Source organism: Eleginops maclovinus, chromosome 2 (assembly GCF_036324505.1).
Source record: "Eleginops maclovinus isolate JMC-PN-2008 ecotype Puerto Natales chromosome 2, JC_Emac_rtc_rv5, whole genome shotgun sequence".
Lineage (NCBI taxonomy): Eukaryota > Metazoa > Chordata > Actinopteri > Perciformes > Eleginopidae > Eleginops > Eleginops maclovinus.
In genome coordinates this window covers 13664546-13685662 of record NC_086350.1, presented here as the reverse complement: position 1 = coordinate 13685662, position 21117 = coordinate 13664546, and the positions used below count along the sequence as shown (strand labels likewise).

The 21117-nt window shown below is 41.0% G+C and overlaps 3 protein-coding genes across 4 annotated transcripts; 1 reads left to right on the top strand and 2 right to left on the bottom strand.

The window, feature by feature from the left end:
* Nucleotides 1–728: 728 nt before the first annotated feature.
* On the bottom strand, nt 729–6077 carry fkbp4 (FKBP prolyl isomerase 4). Its single transcript, XM_063907561.1, has 11 exons — nt 5641–6077; nt 4996–5140; nt 4766–4908; nt 4502–4622; nt 3534–3690; nt 2370–2460; nt 2162–2245; nt 1898–2083; nt 1621–1764; nt 1097–1192; nt 729–985 (listed from the first exon to the last, which is right to left on the bottom strand). The coding sequence occupies exons 1-11, from the start codon at nt 5731–5733 to the stop codon at nt 884–886; spliced, it is 1362 nt and encodes a 453-aa protein (XP_063763631.1). The 5' UTR covers nt 5734–6077; the 3' UTR covers nt 729–883.
* Nucleotides 6078–6386: 309 nt separating this feature from the next.
* Nucleotides 6387–14707, top strand: ddx11 (DEAD/H (Asp-Glu-Ala-Asp/His) box helicase 11). 2 transcript variants are annotated; one of them, XM_063912692.1, is made up of 28 exons: nt 6387–6492; nt 7007–7149; nt 7245–7460; nt 7570–7656; nt 7759–7895; nt 7989–8046; nt 8132–8239; nt 8700–8787; nt 9126–9325; nt 9443–9517; nt 9760–9837; nt 9916–9962; nt 10039–10118; nt 10221–10262; nt 10345–10412; nt 10513–10551; nt 10649–10787; nt 11433–11564; nt 11649–11761; nt 11842–11914; nt 12485–12588; nt 12688–12837; nt 12939–13007; nt 13121–13221; nt 13305–13389; nt 13502–13577; nt 13849–14003; nt 14088–14707. In XM_063912692.1, exons 2-28 carry the CDS (start codon nt 7021–7023, stop codon nt 14118–14120), a joined length of 2682 nt encoding a protein of 893 aa, XP_063768762.1. In that variant the 5' UTR covers nt 6387–6492; nt 7007–7020; the 3' UTR covers nt 14121–14707. The 2 variants fall into 2 exon arrangements, with proteins under 2 accessions (XP_063768762.1, XP_063768753.1); XM_063912683.1 differs by having other exon boundaries at nt 13849–14707.
* Nucleotides 14438–21047, bottom strand: wash1 (WAS protein family homolog 1). The gene is made up of 11 exons (XM_063912706.1): nt 20933–21047; nt 19487–19627; nt 18695–18806; nt 18410–18556; nt 16993–17129; nt 16764–16899; nt 16466–16661; nt 16011–16178; nt 15721–15879; nt 15146–15217; nt 14438–15056 (listed from the first exon to the last, which is right to left on the bottom strand). Exons 1-11 carry the CDS (start codon nt 20938–20940, stop codon nt 14914–14916), a joined length of 1419 nt encoding a protein of 472 aa, XP_063768776.1. The 5' UTR covers nt 20941–21047; the 3' UTR covers nt 14438–14913.
* Nucleotides 21048–21117: the final 70 nt, after the last annotated feature.

Genomic DNA, 21117 nt, shown 5'->3' with positions numbered 1-21117 from the left:
ATGCACATATTCCAGTTAAGTAAATGGTTGTATTCATCCATTTTGAGAACAATACATAAGTCACAAGCACAACACCAGGAAGGGAAAAAAAAAAGTACAAAGTCAATATTTCCCCCAAAAAATGTGAACAGTCCTGTAACCTGGGGGTAATAAGGGAGCTCCATTTATAGGTTGAGAGAGCAGTTCGAACTCATTCCAGGCTAACGTCTTATTACTCAAACTATCCAGCGCTACATATGTACTTTGGGACAAAAGTCACTATGCACAATACACATCACAACTCCATGATTGATCAGTAGGCCCATGAGGAGTGTGAGATGGAAAGCATAACATGAGAGAAGGGGAGGAAAGAGGGTAGTGCAAGGTGAATGGTCTAGCCCTTAACGGGTGAAAGTCCGCACTGAGATGCACTTTTTGCTTACCCAAAATGCTGTGAAAACACATGCACAGTTCAAAGCTGTGAGTCAAACAGGTTCAGGGATGGGGTTGTGGCACTCATAATCATTTATTAAAACCAATTCCCACAGTGCCATCAGCTGCCACAGCAAAAAGCCCGGACACAAAGAAAGCACACACACACACACACACACACACACACACACACACACACACACACACACACACACACACACACACACACACACACACACACACACACACACACACACACACACACACACACACACACACACACACACACACACACACACACACACACACACACACACACACACACACACACACACACACACACACACACACACACACACACACACACACACACACACACACACACACACACACACACACACACACACACACACACACACACACACACACACAAAGACTGAAGAACATGTGAGCAATGAAGTCACATTATCTTCTATGCTTTTGTTTCAATCGCAACTTCCTTTTCTCCATCCTCAACTTCCATGTCATCATTGCCGTTCTCCGTACTCTTAATCTTCCCCACGTCTTGTTCTTTCTGTTTATAAAGAGAGAAAATAAATAAATCAGGATGGCATTTTACTTTAACAATTTTGAAGCGTGACTATCCCACCCCCTTGTGGCCGTTTTAGAAAACACAATCCTCCACCTTTGAATCTCTCTCTGCAAATTTCTGGAACATATTGGCGTAGATGCGTTTGTCCTTCTCATGCTGCTCCTTGATACGTTTTTGACAAAGAACCACCTAGCAAGATAAAATGGAGAAGAGGTCAGGCAACCATATTTTCAGATATATCACAGGTACAACCACAAGATACAACACAGTTTATGTCTTTGGATTTTTACAGTTCAACCAAATAAACCATAGATCTAAGAGCATCTTTCAAAGAGCCAAAGGATCATAAGGAATACACATTTTAACTTCAGCTTAGTTTACAACTACTAAGTGATTAAGACTGTTTAATAAACAGGAAATAAACGCAGCAGCAACGGCTTATATGCCAAATAAAGTCATGCCAGATAGAGTAATACTCTCATGGCAAGATATGGCAATACATATGAGAGCAACACATGCCAATTTCACTGTAGAGGCACGACAAATAAAGCGTATTATGATGGCAAAAATGAGGTAAATAGGACCCAGGTTGACCTCAATCAACACATAGCTTATACCTGGCTCTTGGCAGCTTTGTTGGCAGGATAAAGTTGAACAACCTGCTGGAAATCATCTCTTGCCCTGTCAAACTCCTTCATGCCGAAAAGTGCCTCTCCCCTTCGGAACAAAGCCTTCTCATTAGATGGATCCAACTCCAGGGCCTATAATCATTAGCAGAGGAGAGGAAAATGCTTACAGTACTGTACAGACATATTTATATTCAACACATAATATAATTCATTTGAACGCCTAGTCTCCAACTTGCTATACAGTACGGAAAACGTGTGAACATACCTTTTCACAGTTTTCTAGGGCTTTGTTTGACTCCTGTAGTTTGAGGAAGCACATGGCCAGATTCAGATTTGCCGCCAGTTGCAAAGCTTTTGCTTTCTTCTCGTCCTCCTCTGACAAACCAGATTCATTTTCCAGCCATGATACAATCCGTTTGTACTGCACTGACGCCTGCTTGTATTTCCCCTCCTGCAACAGAACATAGAAAATGTGAGGTTTTATCTTTAAAATATTTTATATAACATTTGTAAACATCCCGATGCTCACCTTAAAATACTGTGTTCCCTTCTCTTTGACAATGCTGCTCTGTTCCAGCTTCTCTACTGTGTTCATCTCCCATGATTCCTTAGCCTGAATAAAATAAAACACATACATCACTTCTGAGAGGAGTAAACATCAACGTCGCGACTGACATTTCATTTGTAAACATTATACGGCAAGTTGTATTTGCAAGTCAGCGGCAAGATCTGTTTACCTTCTCAAAGGCTGCCAGCTTTATTTTGTATAGCAGCATTGCGTCGCCAGGAATGTTATACTTTGCATTTCCAACACTCCCAAAGCCATATCTGCAAATCAAAGACACTAACCATTAATATCTCAAGTGTGGCGTAAAAATACTGTAGTATCAGTTGCAGTTTGACTTAAAACAGCCTTGCAGTGTAATATATGTTCTCCGGAGTATGTGTGTAGCTCATGTTCTAGAATCTTTGATTGAGTTGGCAAAATTTCACGACTGTTATCCATTTGTCTTAAAATTAAGATTGCTTTATTGCTGAGTTATGCCAAGTTCACACTACAAGATTTTTAGCCCAATTGGTCGCTCCCAGAGGGATTTTGGAGCTCGGGGACGATTAGAGGCAAATCTGCGTTAAATTGGCGCTCGGCAGTCAGTGTTTGATCGTTATGTGTGAACTGTTTCAAGAGCGAGGTGAGAGACTCCCCGACGCCCTCCCCGAGGCCAGACAGATATGTAACAAGCTAAATATCTGGACCCGTCGGCGAGTCCAAATCCTGTAGTGTGAAAAGAGTTGTGCCTGGTAATGGGTGCGCCGATGAGCTACAGCCAATGAGAGCGCATGACACGTGGTGAGGAAAAGCCCGGGGAGGAGCTGCACAACTTTCAAAAAAGAAGAAGCGTTGTCCTACACAACAAGTGTGGCAATCCATTCCTTCACCCATATTCTTTTCTTTATCCTCCCCTGTGTTTTTTCAGCACAAAGCATCGCGCAAAACAACTTGCACCGCTTGTTTTCTTCTGACGTCCATGTCGACTGTTGACAAAAACGTCCTTTTTCGCGCGTCGTGTCGCGTCATTTCCCGTGTCACTTCTCGTGTGTTTTCGTGACAAAACGTAGTTTGGAGACCAGATAGACTCCTCTGGGATTTCTCCTGGTGACAGATCGTGTAATGTGTGTGACCCCCTGTCGCCGTTCAATCGCGTAGTGTGCACACCACAACGACTTCAAGACTCCGCAAGCGATCTGACGACTTTGAAAGTTGTGTAGTCTGTGCAAGGCATTAGAATTCAACACAAACAGTTCAGCTTGAGAGATGTAGATAAACACATGAATGATTGGGTAGACTTCTATGAAACACTCATTACAAAAAGATACATTTGTCTTCATATATGTGATCATACTTAGGCTTAATATGGAAGATTGCCTCCTCTCCCTGCTCCATCGCCATGATGGCTTTCTCCACTCCAACTGGCAGGCCGAGACCTTCTCCATCTCCAATCTCAAACTTCATGTCTCTCTCGTCAAAAACACGTCCCTCATAGGAACCCTCCACAGTTACTGAAAGGGTTAACAACAGCTGGGGTTAGATTCTGCCACAAATCTGATTTGTGAGTAAGCCACACAAGCGTTAGCATGCAGTAGATTGACAGATCAAAAAGTTGCAGCTGAGCACAAGTGATGCCATTTCCAAACAATCAATAATATGTATTGCTTTGTTGAGGCTGCCTGTAAATGTGTGACAGCAAAGCAAAGTTAGCTTTAATGCATTTAAAATAATCTTTCTCCCCGTACTAAAAAACAGCAGTTATAAGTAGCTTTTAATTAAACAAGTTACAGTAGTTGCCAGGTTTCATGGCAAGGAAAAAATGTGTTGAGCCCTCAATTAATTGTCTGCTCTAGACCCCATCTATATGTTGCAATTTTTAGAAGCTATAGTAATCTTCATGGATTCAAGCAGCCTCTTCCTATTGGATGAAAATGAAAATGCTGTAAAGCCACCTTATCATTGACCTAATAAATCTCAAGATAAGGCGCTGATATGTATAAACACACTTTTTAATCAATCTTTGAAAAGTCTTATAAATGTCTTGAAGTAAGAAGGTTTTGAGGGCATTAAAATGTCTTAACTCTAAATTGAACTAAGCTGTAGGAACACTGGAATGAGTGTGTCATAATCAAAAGTAGTATTTGGCTTCAACATTTCAGCATAAAATATCAGGTATAACATGTGTCAAGTTTGGTAAGTAAAGTTTGTGTACAATTCTAAAACAGGCTTTCTTTACCAAAAATAAAGAAATAATAAAAAAGGTAGATGGTCTAATCTCTTATTCATTCTTAACAAAGAAATAGTAGTGTCTGGATGATTTACCGTCAACAGAAGCTCCTTCATTAGGCTTGGAATATCCCTCCCCTTTCGTGATAATGCGACGGATAATTCCTCCATCCTCTCCCTCAGTAATGTCCTCGCCTCGAAAGTCAAACAGCTCCACCTAAAAGTGTGCATACATTGGAAAAGTATATTTTCACACCTAAAAGATAATAGCATACTGCATTTCAAACAAGACCAGGGAAAACGATTTACAATATGTAATTTTAAATATTGGCAAAATAACCTGATATCACTGTCACTTACCTCAAAAACCAGAGTGGCATTGGGTGGTATCTTTGGGGGACTTCCTGCAGATCCATAAGCATACTCTGGCTTACAGATGAACTGGCACAACTCCCCCACTTTCATTGTGGCCACGCCGATGTCCCATGCTTTTATTACTTGACCTAAACAGAAGGAAGATGGATCATCAACCGTGGCTGTGCAACAATGAAAGGTAAATGTTCACATCTTAAGGTAGATATCAAACAAACCTTTGGCCAACTCAAAGGAAAACTTCTCTCCTCTGTCTCTGCTCGAGTCGAAAGGGGAACCGTCCAAAAGTGTGCCCACATAATGAACAAACACTTTGTCACCGGTCATAGGCAGCTCTGTGCCTGTGCCTTCCCTTTTGACCAGCTGGAAAACAGACCGCAACACGAGAATTTGTCATAAAAACAGTAGGGAATTTAAAGATCCAAAAAGTCATCTCAGCAACAGACATCTAAAGTCAGGTCCTCGCATTTCTGTCCCGTATACCCACCTTGCGGTGTGATACATTATACATTATAGAAAATAGGGATGCAAAATCACTGTGAATGATTGTGATTTGTAAACGCGTGCGTGTGAGGGTAATAAATGCCCCCTATCACCACTAATAGTTTTAGCGTTTAGTATGTCTCCAATGTTCTAGATCTTTCTAGAGACGCGGACATGGCTGATCATCTTTACGTATGTTGGTGACAGCCTTACTATAAGTTATCTGGAAGGACAGTGGATAAACAGTGTAGCTTGCATACGATGTTTTTATTCAGTGCTCGATATAAGCTAGCGTTAGCTGACGTTAGCCTATCCGCATGCGTAGACAACAAGCAGCCAGGATTAATATGTAGCATCAAAATCGAATCACACTACGATACCTTCAAAACACCCCCGTCTTTCTTTAGTGTGATGTCCTCTCCCTCCATTGGGATGGTGTGCTGTCCTTCACTGGTCTGCTCTTCTGCGGTCATTGTAATGAAAAGATTTCACCCTCCTACTCCTTTGACCTGCACCACAATTTATACTAACACTAGCGAACAGCAGCAGCGGCTAAGCTAACTACTTCTCAAACCACGCCAAGTGCAGCAACAAAAAACCTCACTCACTGGAAAGCTAGCTAGCTAACTAACGCTGCTTAAATCTGTAGCCTTGTTTACTTGTGAGTGCTACTGTAAATAAAATGCACGATACAGCTTCCTGCTAGATGCACTGGTATTGTTGTGCATTCGTCACACTTGTATCCGAGCAGAAAAGGAGCTTTCGTTTACGTTACTTCAGGTCCACGTTGTCTCGCAGTCTGGCATATGACAAGCGCTTAAAAAAGGGCAGAGAAATTTCCAGACATTCTAGGAGGAACCAGGGGATGAGCCCGCGTTGGTGGCGTTACTTTTATCTCAAAGAGATCTACCGGAAAGGCGGTGCACTTACAAAGAGCAGGGCAAATTAACAATTTACAGATAAATAAATGGCTATTTACATTATACTTATATTGAACATAATGTAATAACCAATCAGCCCCGCATTTAATAGACAATATTTCGTAATTCTTTATAGCCCCGTCCACTCAAGCACTGCACTATAGTAAAACACGCGCTCTCTGTTGTATCTTGCACCCTATTGGTCAGATCTCCTCCCCACCACTTTCTGTTGGCGCGGATGTTGAACAGGGGAGGTAAACATTAAGACAAAGTAAAATCGTATTTTTGAAGGCTAACATTATCAATTTGTGGGTAAGTAGCTTATATAAACCAACCATCTCTGTACACATAACGATCAGCTGTAGATATACGACATCAGATAATGTGATATGTTACAAGTTAGCTAGCTTGAGCTATGTAATCCAGTCAGCTAACGTTATACCACAATTTATGTTGGTGATAACGTTTTTCTTTCAAGGTAACTCAACAGCTGGCAGTGACAACTTTGAAAGCCAAATGTTAGCTGCGTTACAAACTATGTGACAGATTTTGAATATATAAGGATGAATAATGATTTACTGCGTTGTGGTACATTCATGCCATCTAGTAATACGAGGCAAATTGAATCATAAACTCGCCATGACTTGACTGCACAAAAGCAGAATCCAACCCATAGGAGGTCAGGATGTCCATGTGTTTCATTTGAGACACAACATCACTATCAGGAGTTGAGGCATGTAGCTAATACACACAGTCTAAACAAACTATGTGCTGTTGTTCAATGATTAAGAGGCTACTTTATTAACCCTTTCATGTCATCTTCCAGGGAGGTTAACAATCATGGAAACTGGCAGGGACACATTTCCATTTCCCTATCAACCCTACAACATCCAGGAGCAGTTTATGCAAGCCCTGTACATTGCTCTGGACCAGGGCAAAGTTGGAATCTTTGAAAGTCCAACTGGGACGGTGTGTATGTCATGTTTATAAAAGAGATTAAAGCAGAAGCCTCTAGATTGTTATTTATATTTTCAGGTTTTAATCATGTGTGTCCGTTAACCCAGGGAAAGTCTCTGAGTCTGATATGTGGAGCGTTGAGCTGGCTCACTGACTTTGAAGAGAAGAGGAAACAGGAGTCAGCTGCTCTGCTGCATGAAGGAGAAGCAGCTCTTTCCACCTTCACTGCTCCGTCCTCCACTAGCAGCTCCTCTGCAGAGCCGGACTGGATCACTGATTTTGTTCAAAAAAAGGCAGACCGTGATTTGGTGTCAAAGTTGAAGGTAAGGAAGTCAATGTATTTCAGATGTGACCTTGGCATGGATCACAGGGATTAACATCTTCTCGCCTGCTCAGTTTGTGAACATCATAGTATGTTTTTCTCTGTGTCAGGACGAAGAATTGAAAAGAAAGAAGAGGGAAGAACGAATAGAAATGATCAGAAATAACGTTCAACTGAAGTATGCCATGAAAAGAAAAGTAAGTGATCTTGCACTGTGGACTTCAAGGCATAGAAGATTCCACATAAATAACAATTATCATACCTTCAGTCTCTACAGCTAAATATATACATTTCTCTAGAGCTGTGAAGATGAAGAGGCAATAAAATTGCTCCAGCTCAGTAAAGAGGAACAAACCGAGCCCCAAGGAGATCAAGAGGATGAGGAACTCATCATTGCAGAATATGAGAGCGATGACGAGTCAAAGACCAGGACCAGGTGAGAGCAGCCATTGATTTGTTACAAACGATATCAAATGTTACATCACAGTGACGGACAACGACAGCAGGGTGTGTTTGCTCTCAATCTTAGATTTTCTGCTACTGAGGAAGACAATGACGACGATCTGGTTGAAGAACATGTTATGAAGGTGTGTGAAAGAGACATTTCAAATTGTAACTCTAACAATATGTGTAACACGTTACTTTTTAGTGAGACTTAATACATGTTTTCAGATTTACTACTGCAGTCGCACTCACTCCCAGCTGGCCCAGTTTGTCCATGAGGTTCAAAAGAGTCCCTTCAGCAAGGACATCAGTCTGGTCACCCTGGGCTCACGGCAGGTATGTGCGCACACACACACACGCACACACACACACACACACACACACACACACACACACACACACACACACACACACACACACACACACACACACACACACACACACACACACACCAGTAATTAAAAGATTAGATTTAGTATTTTGTCTGATAAAGGCTCCTAGAATGATCTGTTTCCAATAACTAATACAGTACCAGAATATCTCAGGTTATTTATACATTTTTAATACTTTTTTTCCCCAATTAGAGAGAACTACAAAAATTGTGAATGCATTTTACAGAGTTTAATTTAAAATGTAGCGTGGGAAAAAAACACGTACACTTTATCTACATTTCTTTCCCTCATAGGCTTGGCTATCAACAGGAACTGTTACTTGTATTCGTTTATTAAAAACCTAATTGTTAACCTTTACATCTAACAGTATTTGCGCAGTAAACATACAATTGTATACTTTCCAGAATTTGTGTATCAACGACGAGGTGCGCCGCCTGGGCAGCAGCCAACGCATCAATGACCGCTGCGTGGAGATGCAGAAAAACAAACATGGTGAGAGCACCTAAAAAATGTAGCTCTATAACTTCTTGTCTTACATAAGTATATTTCCACATTAGTTGAGGTTTGTAAGACAACTTCAGGCTGGTTAAATGTTTGTGTTATTTAACGTAATTTGAACCAAAAAAGTTTTGTTGAGACAAAAATTGAAAGACAGACAGAAAATCTGCCACAAATCAGAGTAAATCCGTAATGATTAAAAACATTTTTTTTAAAGCTGACTCATATTTCCAGAGCAATAAGATCGACCATTACCCAAAAGCTGTCTCAATAAGATATAAATAAATAAGACCAGTTTTGCTAACAACGCTTCCTGTTCTGCCATTTTGTAGAGAAGCAAAATGAAGACGGTGTAAAACGTAAGCGAGGCCCAGCAAAGGCTGTGTGTCCCTATAACAAACCTTCAGCTCTGCAGCAGATGAGGGACGACGTTCTGGGGAAAGTCCACGATATAGAGCAGATGATGAAGCTGGGCAGAGAGACACACTCATGTCCTTACTACGCCACGCGCCTCTCTGTTCCCCCTGCACAGGTGACACTGTCATCCATTTCTCTGGAAACATCACTTGGTTTTCCCTAAATGTTTTATTTTATTTATTAAATCATTACCTTTTTATTTGTGTGTTAACTGTTTATTGTGTCTGAATAGTTGGTGGTGCTGCCCTATCAGATGTTGCTTCATGAAGCAACAAGGAAGGCAGCAGGGGTCCAGCTGAAGGGTCAGGTAGGATTATTTTAGATTCTCTCAACGATTTTCTGTTCAGCAATGATCAGAATTACCAAGGAAATATTCAACATATAAATATTTAATATTCCCTAGTTATTTTAACCTCTGGCCCTCAAAAATACAGTAATGGTTCTGAACAAATTATACGATAACTGCTTGGTTTGAAACTGTTTGAATAGCTGTTAATTCTGCCATACTTTGAACATTTTCTAAAACTTAAACTGGATTTTGTTTTACAGGTGGTGATCATAGATGAAGCTCACAATCTTAGTGACACACTGTCCTGTATACACAGTGCAGAACTCACTGGAGCGCAGGTAAACACTTTTGTACAAAATGTTGATTTAAAATGCGCATGTACTCTGCACTATACCTTACTGTGAATCTTTTTACAGCTTTGCCGTGCCCACTCGCAGCTAACTCAGTATTCTGACCGCTACAAGTGAGTATACACACAGAGATTCATGAATTGAATATTGTATCATCCTCCTGACTTGTTTATATTTATAAAATATCAGGAGCAGACTGAAAGCAAAGAACGTGATGTACATTAAACAGATTCTGTTTGTGGTTGAAGGGCTTGTCCGGGTACTGGGAGGTAAGTGTGTTTTGGCTCAAATAAGAACGTAATTGACGATTATGGCCAGTTAGTCAGAAGGGGTTATTACTGGACATTATGACGTACATGTTATCCTTGCAGGAAAGGTGGGGCAGAATCCACAGACCCAGACTACACAAACAGGTAAATAAGTAATTAACATTTATATTAAAACACATTTAATATGACAAAAGACATTTCCAACCATTTATGTTTATTTTTTTAGGAACTGAAATGCTCACCATTAACAGCTTCCTCTTCAAGGCTCAGATTGACAATATTAATTTGTTTAAGGTAGTTGAAAGTGTTATTTTGCCGTTAAAAATCTACAATCATGGCTTCTGAACACCATACTGCCAATCTGCCAACTGTCATTCTTTCAATGTCACTTTAGTTGCCGAGATACTTTGAGAAGAGCTTGATCAGCAGAAAAGTAAGTGTTTAATATGTATGTATTGATTTATGCCTCATGTGAATATTGACATTCCCACTCTTGAATCCAATTAATCCCCTGTGTCTTTTCTCTGCAGCTGGGGGGCTTTGTGGAGAAGTACGCAGGATCAGGAGTGAGTCTGCACATTCAGAGCGGCTCCAACAAGGAGAACCGCCGCACAGAGGGCCTGAACCGCTACCTGCAAACGCTGCAGAGCAACCAGAACACGGCTCCAGGTCAGAGGGCGGTCACAAGGAAACTAGCATTTTGCCTAAAAGGAGACATCTGTTTTTGGTAGAGCTGGATCTAAGCTGCATGTGCAGATATTGTGGTTCTTTCACACTACAATCTTATCCCTTACACTCAGCCTTTTGTGACATTCTGGCATATTAGTTTTCCTAAACATTTTTTTAAATTGCACTTAATGTATGTTTAAAAAGACAGAAGAAAGTTCAGAAAAAGTAATACAATGTACAGGAGATGTAAGAGGCCCAAAAACATCTCTTATGAAGATACTTTTAGATTAACTGTCATCCTTAAAAAAACACATTGAAAGATAAAAAGAAGATTACATAACTGCTCAAAGTTTAAAGACTTAGCAGTAATACATTCACAGAAATGTTGAATTTACCTAGAGATTTATGTTTACAACTTAAGAGGATTTACAATGAAATCCATTGTGTTAAAAATGTTCTCTATTCAAGTCCTTTTCTGGTATTCTTTGAATAACAAATCATGTAGATTTTTTGATAGTGAAAGAAGTAGGTTATTCTTAAAAAGTTGGTCCTCTATATTTCAATATTTTAACAATTTTAGCAGCACTGTAGCATTCATCTGGTTGTTTTTGTCGATTCCTCTCTTCTCTCTGCTGCTGTGTGCAGTGTCTGCAGCAGACGAGCAGGGGTCAGAGGCAGAGAAAGTGCTTTCTGCATCCCCCATGATGCAGGTGGAGGGTTTCTTCATGGCTCTCACCAACAGGAACACAGACGGCAGAGTGGTGGTGCAGAGGCAAGGTACTGTTTTAAATACACAGCTCCAAAAAAAGGATGGTAAAAAGAATTCTAAGTGTAATGAAATCCCCCCTGTTTTATACCCAGGTACTGTTTCAGAGAGCAGTGTGAAGTTCCTGCTGCTGAATCCAGCGGTGCACTTTGCCCAGGTGCTGAAGCAGTGCAGGGCCGTCATCATCGCCGGAGGAACCATGCAGCCTGTGAGTTATGATAAATCCACTGAAAACAAACCAAGCCTTTGCTGTGTAAGATTTCTCATTCTAAAAGATGTGATATGTAGGTTTCAGACTTCAAACAAGAGCTGCTATTTTCTGCCGGAGTGGGAGAGGAGCGCATCACAGAGTTTTCCTGTGGTGAGTGGCCCATATTTAAAACCAAACCACTTTACAGCTTTTTTGGGGGGGGTCTTTCGTAACTTACTCTCTCTTAGTGATGTGTTTATCAATATTTCTGTCTGTCTATTTTTTGATGAATAATATAAGGCTTGACAAAATCTCAATAACAACCGATTTTAGTTTGAGTGCCAATTCTTCCGTCGGGTTATGCAAGCAGATTGACTAAATAGAAGAATAGTGTCATAAACTTGCACCTGGTTTGAGTCCGGAAGGTGAAATATTGTATCAGAACTGACCAAAAAGAGATGAAAATCAAGCCATTTTGGGAACCAAACAATAAATGAATTATTCATCTAGAATACTTTGTTGTATTATAAGCAATCTGAACAACACAAGTAACCAAAACGCTATTACTGTGTCATGAGTTCTGTGTGAAATTTGAGTTAAGTTATCGTAGTTCACAATTTATACTCACAGAAAAAGAAAGTATTAAGTCTTTGATATGTTAGAATATGCTTTTAAAAAATATTTCATGTTTGTGCTGTTATATTTAAATAAAACAACTTTCTTCCTGCCCTTTGTCTGTAGGTCATGTAATTCCTCCGGAGAACATTCTTCCCCTCGTCTTGTGCAGCGGTCCTTCCGGTCAGGAGCTGGATTTTACTTTCCAAAGCAGAGACACTCCACGCATGGTAACAGACACACTATTGTCTTGAATTCCTGCTCTAATATCGTTGATTGTAGCTGCATTGCTAACAAAAGCACCATTGCTAACGTCTGCCTGTTGACAGATGGATGAGACGGGGCGAATTCTCTCCAACATTTGTAATGTGGTCCCCGGCGGCGTCGTGTGCTTCTTTCCTTCCTACGAGTACTCGAGACGCATCGTTTCTCACTGGGAGGCCAGCGGGGCACTGAGTCGTCTCGCTAACAAGAAGAAGGTATATCACCAGAGAAAACTGTCTTCACCAAGCCTTTACTCAAGGGTGGCATAATATTTCTTAAAGTGCAAATCTCTAAGCTTTCACAATTACTTTTCCAGATCTTTCAGGAGCCGAAGAAAGCCAACCAGGTTGAGCAGGTGCTTAGCGAGTTCTCCCGCTGTATCCAGGTAACTTCGTCACTGCTCAAACATCAACCCTCATCACAAACATTAATGATAAGTTCATCTTGAGTGATTGCCTCTATGATTGACACCATTTGCATGTCTTTTTCTTTTGTTAGAGGTGTGCTGCAGATCCGGGCGGGCTCACAGGAGCGTTGCTGTTCTCTGTGGTCGGAGGAAAGATGAGTGAAGGCATCAATTTCTCTGATGACCTGGGCAGGTGTGTGCAAATTGACAACTGGAAGTTGCATACTGCCTACAGCGTATGGTGCTAAATGCTGTTTTCTGTGCATGTGATGACAGGTGTGTGGTGATGGTGGGAATGCCATATCCCAACATCAAATCCCCAGAGCTGCAGGAAAAGATGTCCTACCTGGACAAACACCTGGTGAGACCTTACTGTCCTCACTGTGTCACAAGCCTGGAAAAAACGAGCACAGGGTCACAGAAGTGCTGAGATGAAGCTTGTCATCGTTCTCATCAGTGTTTTTGTTTTTTAGCCTCACAATGGAGGAAAGAGCCCCGGCCAAGCACTGATAGAAAACCAGTGCATGAAGGCTGTCAATCAATCCATAGGTAACGATGCATTACTCAGCACAACAGATCAGATAAAAATCACTGACAATTAATTGTTAAGGTACCACTTTATTTGGAAAGTCCACCTAAAAATATGTCATGCAGTCTTTGTTACATTTCAACAGCTTAGTAGTTGAGACTGTTTTGATCGGTCTGTAGATGTATATGTGACAATGTAGGTATGATTATAAAGTGACTGTCCAAATAAAGGGTTACCATTATTTACTGACAAGATATGAATCAGTATTTATTAGACTTTATCTGCCAAAAGGAAGAGCCATCCGTCACCGGGGCGACTATTCCTGCATTGTGCTGTGTGACAGACGTTACGCTCGACCTGCGACACTCTCCAAACTTCCCAAGTGGATCAAAGACCGCACCAGCACACACACCACTTTTGGCCCTGCTTTTGCCGCCTTACGGAAGGTAAGGGCAAGAGTCCGCTCTTCAAGAACTTTATCGTGACTAAAACATATTCCAATGTTGTCTTTGTTTATTCTTCTTTCCTAGTTCTTCCTGGAGAAGAAGCAGAAGCAGGTGTAGTGTCACCCACAGCTGGCCTAGACGTTTCCAAAGACAAAGGTTGGGAAGAACTCCCGGGAAACCCACTGCAACAGCGAGCGATCACTGAGCGAATTTAAACCGAACCTAAAAATGCAGATGTAGTTGTTGTTGCTAACATCTTGCTCCTGGCTTGAATTCAATTTTCAGCTAGGTAGGCAGTTTGATCCAACTTGCTTGTATTTCTTGTGTTTGGCCTTGCTAGCTTATGCCTCTGAAATTAAGAGGATTTAGAGAATAACGAATACAAATGTATGATGGCACACTGCAGACAAAGAGACAGTTATCACAACAATTCAGGTATTTCAGTCCTTCAATGTCTTGAATTCAGCTTTGAATATTTAAAGCGTCAATGTTAAATATTACGTAATGCAAACATTCAGTTTATTAAATGTTAGTAAAAGTATATAAAATTTAAACTCCATTTCAAGTGTTATGCAATGCAAAGGTTACATTTATTGAATGTTAAGATGTTGGTGTTATGGGTCGATTGACTTTAAGAGCATCCACTAATTCATTTTATGAAAAGGTTTTACAATGAACATGATCAATAAACACCTTTTTATTTAGTAGTGTTAGTTTTGTTTTCCGCAGACAAATCAATGCACTTATCATTATGAAGCCAATTATTGCCCATTTTACACTCAAGGCTTCTGTTAGCAATGGGCAACTTTTCATCAAATTGTGAAAAACAAGTGATAGGAGGAAAATGTAAGACCTTTGTACAGATTTGACAATCAAATGTTTTCATTATCAGCGTTCAGTGTTCTTCATGTTATGCTTCCCAGTCATCATCATCTGTGGTTGTATGTGGGGAAGGAAGTGGTGGGATGACATCTGACATCCTGGCAAATGCACCGCCGGCCCCAGCGGGTGCGTCACTTGACTCCCCGCCTGCTGGCCCCTTACCAGAGATGCCTACAGAGGGAACGGTACATTATTTACTGCACTCAGCTCTGACCACCTGCCTCAGTATTATCACATATGTCTTTAACGGGGACCCTCACCTTTCCTTCGCATGGCAAGTTTATTGAAGAGATCCGACATAAAGTCTCCACCGCCAGATGCCGCTGCCACCGCTGAGAGACAAAGACGCCCAGTTACTAAATAATCATACAATCAGTATTTCTTAAATCAGTAATTGGAGACGTGAAACAGTTTTTAAATTCCCCAGTGCTATACTTCAAAGTGGAGCACAGGATTAAAGCAAGACTTGTTATCGACTTAGTCGGTATAAGTAGCTCTCTCTAAATATGAAATGTTAGGTCATGACCTGGCCAAGCTATGCAGACAATTTTAAATATGACTGTAACCATCTTAACCTTTTAATGAGGTTGCCATTTAAAACGTTACGGTCACAAAGCCATGGGCTGTGATCATAACATTATGAGAAAAAAACAGAATAGCTCACATCCTGTGATGCTCACTGGGATGCATCGTGTAAACTCATGGTTGAATGCTAACTAGCGCCTGGTCACATTGTGCTTTGATTGCCTGACTTTCTCAACGTTGTTAGAGCTGCATCGTGTAGCAGTTAATAAAACATGAGCAGAACCCCCTCCCCTCTCAAACAATCAGACACCTTGCTCTTGCTCTTTCTGCTTCTTCTTCTCCATCTTGCGCTCTTTAATGTCGCGTAACTTGGCTTTGCCGATGCCTCCGGCGTTGCGGATGGACTCAAGGAGATTTGCACGTCCGTCTGACGGCTCAACCACCTTGGAGGGAGCACCAGCTACAGGGCCTGCAGCAAGAGGAGACAGTTGAAGGGGGGGGGGGATTTTGGGTTTATGCCACTTAATGTCAAAGATAATACAAAGTATGATATTGAAAGGGGAGTCTTTGTGTGTGAGTATGCGAGGATTGGAGGCAAACCTGAACTTGGCGCTTGAGAGACTTCTGGGGGGCTTTCAACAGGAGGGGGGGGTGGTGGAGGTGGAGGAGGAGGGGGGGGAGCTCCTGCAGGAATAGCTGGAGCGAGGGCAGGCTCAGGAGGAGGGGGAGGTGGTGGAGGAGGTGGAACATTAGGTTGAAGGTGAAATCCTGGAAGAGAAAGAGAACTACATCAGCTTTAAACGGTACCCTGTTCGAAAGTAGAGTCTAAACCACAGAACGAAGAAGCAGGTTCAACACCCTTTAATCACAAGGCTGTTTAGTGCTATCCAAGTCGGTGAATCATGCATCAGGGGAACATTCAGAGACCAAAGAAGCACATAGATTTAAGGCACCTCCTTATAACGTCTGTTGTCTTAAATGTTTGAACTCCAGTAGATTTTGGACAACATCTCTGAAGTATCTCACAACAGTGAAAAGTGTGAGTATGTGTGTACCATGTGCGTCGCTCTCCTCAGAGAAGGAGGGCAGATCAGGGATGTTTTGTGTGGGTCCTGACGGGGCAAAGCCGGGCCCGAGGTCTGCGCTGTAGGACAGGTCGTCTGCGATGCCTGGCAGGTCGGGCAGGTAGGATGGCACGTCTATCTCGGGAACCTGGCCCAGGTCTGGCACATAGAAATAAGACTCTGCTGTCTGTCAAAGAAAAATGATAAGTTTAGAGACAACATTTCTTAAATGTATCATTACTAATCGTCATGTTAAATGTGTATTTGTTTGAAAGGGAGTTTGCGGTACCTGTCTCTCCAGCTGCTCTCTCTTCGTGATGGACAGCGGTGCGTCGAACGGCTTATCTTCTTTTTCTGTTTCCAGTGTTGTGTGTGTTTTTGTCACTGCTCCCGCCAGAGGATCAAGGAACACATACTTCTTATATCTATAAAAGCAAACAAATCCAAAAACATGAAGAAAAGATTAAACTATAATCTGTGTTTACAGTAAGCATCTGTATGTGTGTGTGTGGACTCACAAGTTCTCTGTGGTATTAAAAAGCAACAGGGAGCTGACGGAGGAGATGTTTCGTGGCAGACTGCCCAGCCCCTCTTCTGTCTCATCCTCAGACTTCTTCTTCTTGCTCACACACACTGGGAAATACATCAATTTCTCCTGAAAGGAAGATAAAGTGAGTGAGAGGCAGATCTGTAAAATGTCAACCAAGTATTGAGTATCGCAAATCACAAATGCCAAAGTGCTTCTGCACGCACACACGTGGGACATTGCTTCTGTGGGATTTTGAATAATGCATTTCGGCACCAGGGAAAAATATCAGAAGTGTTTACATTTCTCCCGGTTCCCTCTCACATACACACACAAAAACACAACACTAGCTCAACCAAGCAGCCACAGCAGAAGGTAATGGAAAAACTGTGGTGTTCACTATAAAAAATGCAGAAGCCTGCACACACACACACACACACACACACACACACACACACACACACACACACACACACACACACACACACACACACACACACACACACACACACACACACACACACACACACACACACACACACACACACACACACACACACACACACACACACACACACACACACAATCACACTTTTCTCATGGCTATGTTGTTTTAAACCCTTTAATTCCTAATCAAGCATCCCCTTTGGAGCAAAAAAATAAATAGGTGGCTGATATAAAGTGTGCCCTCCTGTGCCATGACAACAGACCTGTAAAAGAATCTGTCCTGGCCTGAATATCTCCAAAACTGCAATGCCAAGGTGCCCAATAAGGCCAATGTAACACTTCATTAAGTGGTTGTCAATTGGTCGTTTAAATTTGGGTGAAACTGAGACATGGATGAAAGCTTATCAGTGCTGCTTGAGTGACACATACTTTTTTATAATATGGTAATCATGAGATTATGCTGATCACGTATGTTTCGTTAGTGATCCATAGTGCTTATGGACCATCAGAAAGAGTTGCTGCCCCTCATTCATATGAAAAGATGTGACTGTGTGGGGACCAGCTCTTAACTTCTGCACAAATACTGATGGGGTCATGGTTGCCCTACAGTCTAAATAAATATGCAGGAGTTAAAACTTTGGCTGCATTCTCTCCTGTCCTCATTTGACCGGTGCGAGAGCGTTGCCATAATTCTCGGCGGTTAGATAAAAGCCATGTAAATGGAAATTAATCATGCATCTATTTATCCTTCTTATGAACCCACAGTTTTGGCAGTGTCAGCAGTATAAAGGCCCCATTTCTATTATGCTAGTATGCACTTTCTTGTCTTTTATATTAGTTATGAACTATGGCATGTGGGCTTAAGGACATTGGAAGTAGAACACAGAAACCAAGGCTCTTATAACAACTTACATTTTTTGATTGTTGCATCAGTGTGGTGTAATCAGCAGTATTTATCTCACCTGCAAAGCCTTCTCATCAAAGGGTCGAAGTTTATTCTGTATCCTGTGTCGGGGGCGAGTTTGTGAGGAGGGGTCTATAGCTTCAGTAAAGATAGATGTGTAATCCTGAAGTCGATCTGGGGCTGGGTACTTGGCACTTGAGAAAACCTTTAAATACAAAAAACAGCTGATAAAACATACATACACAGGGCTAATTACTGCTTTCAATGAGCTTGTCACCTTACTATGTCTCAATCATAGTTGCCATGTATACAGATGCCTGACAGAGTGGAGGTGCTGTGTTACCTTGGTGGCCTTCTTACTGCCTTTGATCTTGTCGACTCGGGCCTGAGCCAGCCTGATCCGGTCAGTGACGGTCTGCAGCTGCCGGCGGTTCTTCTCTACACTGTCTGACACCCTGCAAGCAACACAAATATACCAACATAAATATGGACAAACACAGGCAGAAGAAATTATGTCTGAGACCATATTACATAATCCAATATAGGGTATAACTTTAGACAGCCTAATCCACAATTCCTTCTTTGCAGGGTGCTGAATCAAAAAAATGTATTAAGTAATTGTAAAATGTGCATTTATGATGTTGATGTGCAAGTATAAAACAGATCTTCCTATATCAATTCTATAATTGCTAACACATCATCTTTACAAAGGTTATATTGGCAAAACATTTATGTTATTAAATGTCTCTCTTTTCATGGAGACACTTCCTGTATTTTCAAGGTACCGACAGGACCATCTGCTCATAAACAGATGCTGTGGCATAAAATGTGGCTTAGAGTATGGATTGGACTATCCATTCAAATCACATCATTTTTAGGTCCTTTAATACTTTCAACAAATACTAATGAATTTGATATAAAAACACTTTTCGATTGCTTTTTTGTGTTAAAATAGTTTGTGTGTTACTCCCTATAGTGACAACAAACACACTATGAATAATTGAAAGAATGAATGACCGAATCAAAAATAGTAATTAACGGATAAATGAATATTGCATACCAGGAGAAAACTGTGACACACTCTCATACTATTGAGAATTTGTCACAGTGTGTGTTTTTGTGTAGCTGGGCTTGCCTTTTGAAAATATCTGTAGAGATGGTCTCCAAGTATAGTAATGCATCTGCTATCTGATGGACAGCCTCCTCTCTCCTCAGGTCGGGCTGGATGAGAGGCACTGAGTACACCTGGCCCTCCAGGCAGTGTTTCTGGGTCATCCTAAGGACAACACAGAAAAAGGTTTATGATCAAAAACAAGGTTGAATGCACTGCGAACAGACAAACTTTGATCCTGGCTTTGGGATGCCATTATGGCATTATTCCAAAGCCAACTTTTGATCTGTCCATGATTATAGAAAAACTGGAAGAGAAATGGCAGATTTTTATAGTCAAAGAGTCAGTAAACTTGTTTACAATGACGGTCACTGGTAGAATGTAACCAAGTACATTTACTGAAAAACAGTACGTACAGTAAGTACAAATTAAGGGTACTTTAACTTGAAGTAACTTGACTTTACTACACCTCAGAGGAAAATGTTGTTCTCTAAGCACTCCACTAAATGTATGTGGCATCATTAGTTACATTTAAGATTACAGTTTTTCTTCCCCTTTCAGTCCAGTTAGAAACACGTTTTTCCAGATGTGTTGATAATTAAAAAAGTGTTCCTTTATGGATGAAGAATATCTTTCTACTTCTCAAGCTACTATTAAAGAAAACGCGTGCTAGAAAATGCAATCTTTCAAAGCTAAAAGCTGGCCTGTTTTCCTGCTCATTTTGTTTAGCTTATAAAAAAGCAGCTGTTTTCATAACACATTGTCGTAATAAATATAGATAATATTATAGAATAGGACGCATTACTGTATATTGAAACACCCAACAGTATATAAAATAAGTTAAAATCGGCACAACCTTAATCATCTTCATCAATGAAATGCAACATACATGCAGCAGTGAATAACCCAAACATTTTGAATTTGGTAAAACAATGGAATGGACTATTTGACTGCACAATGACGTGTTTTGATTTAAGATCATCTAACTGATAATATCTGTTTTACCAAAATAGGGGTATTATTGCAGGAGTTTTGTACTTTTACTGTATTGTATTAGTACTTTCACTCATGATAAGGATCTGAAGACTTCTCCCACAGCTGGTGATGCTTGTTGGATCTAGCAAAGCTAACCTGTCATAACGTTATTCAGAGACAGTAGCGTGAACCAACTCTCTTCCCCACCTCATCTGACTCTCACATGACCATGCATGACAACTTCATCAACGTATCTATAACGCTTAGCCTTTAAGGATTATTTTTAAATGTGTACACTGGCTCAAATTATCCCTGTATATGGTTATATCAACAGTTAACAGATAATAAACCCACATGTAGGCTGGTTTAAACAAAGATGTTCCAGAAACACATACATCAGAGGAAAGCCTGTCCATGCTAAAGACAGTCGCCTTAACAATTCACATTAAAGGATGTTATACTACAAATGTAGTCGCATCGAAACTTAAGTCTTACCTGACCATGAGTGCTGTTTCAGTGTTTATAGTTACGTATGTAATTTAATATGAAACGGCTATCGCTGCTAGCATCCGAGCTACCGATTAGCAAAACAACGGATCTGTACTTCCGCATTCATGTGACGTAAGACGACGCAGAAGCTGCCTTCATGTTCTCTGAGAAAAGTCCGCTTTCTGAGGCAC

Bases quoted from the DNA above. Each gene is read 5' to 3' on its own strand.
- fkbp4 (XM_063907561.1), bottom strand. From the start codon at position 5,733: ATGACCGCAGAAGAGCAGACCAGTGAAGGACAGCACACCATCCCAATG. The intron at 5,141-5,640 runs GTATCGTAGTGT...TCTGTTTTCCAG, and splicing joins AAGACGGGGGTGTTTTGAAG to CTGGTCAAAAGGGAAGGCAC. The intron at 4,623-4,765 runs GTAAGTGACAGT...GCACACTTTTAG, and splicing joins ATGCCACTCTGGTTTTTGAG to GTGGAGCTGTTTGACTTTCG.
- ddx11 (XM_063912683.1), top strand. From the start codon at position 7,021: ATGGAAACTGGCAGGGACACATTTCCATTTCCCTATCAACCCTACAAC. The intron at 13,008-13,120 runs GTAACTTCGTCA...TTCTTTTGTTAG, and splicing joins AGTTCTCCCGCTGTATCCAG to AGGTGTGCTGCAGATCCGGG. The intron at 13,578-13,848 runs GTAACGATGCAT...ATCTGCCAAAAG, and splicing joins GGCTGTCAATCAATCCATAG to GAAGAGCCATCCGTCACCGG.
- wash1 (XM_063912706.1), bottom strand. The intron at 16,900-16,992 runs GTGAGTCCACAC...TTGCTTTTATAG, and splicing joins TTTAATACCACAGAGAACTT to ATATAAGAAGTATGTGTTCC. The intron at 16,662-16,763 runs GTACCGCAAACT...TTTCTTTGACAG, and splicing joins GAGAGCAGCTGGAGAGACAG to ACAGCAGAGTCTTATTTCTA.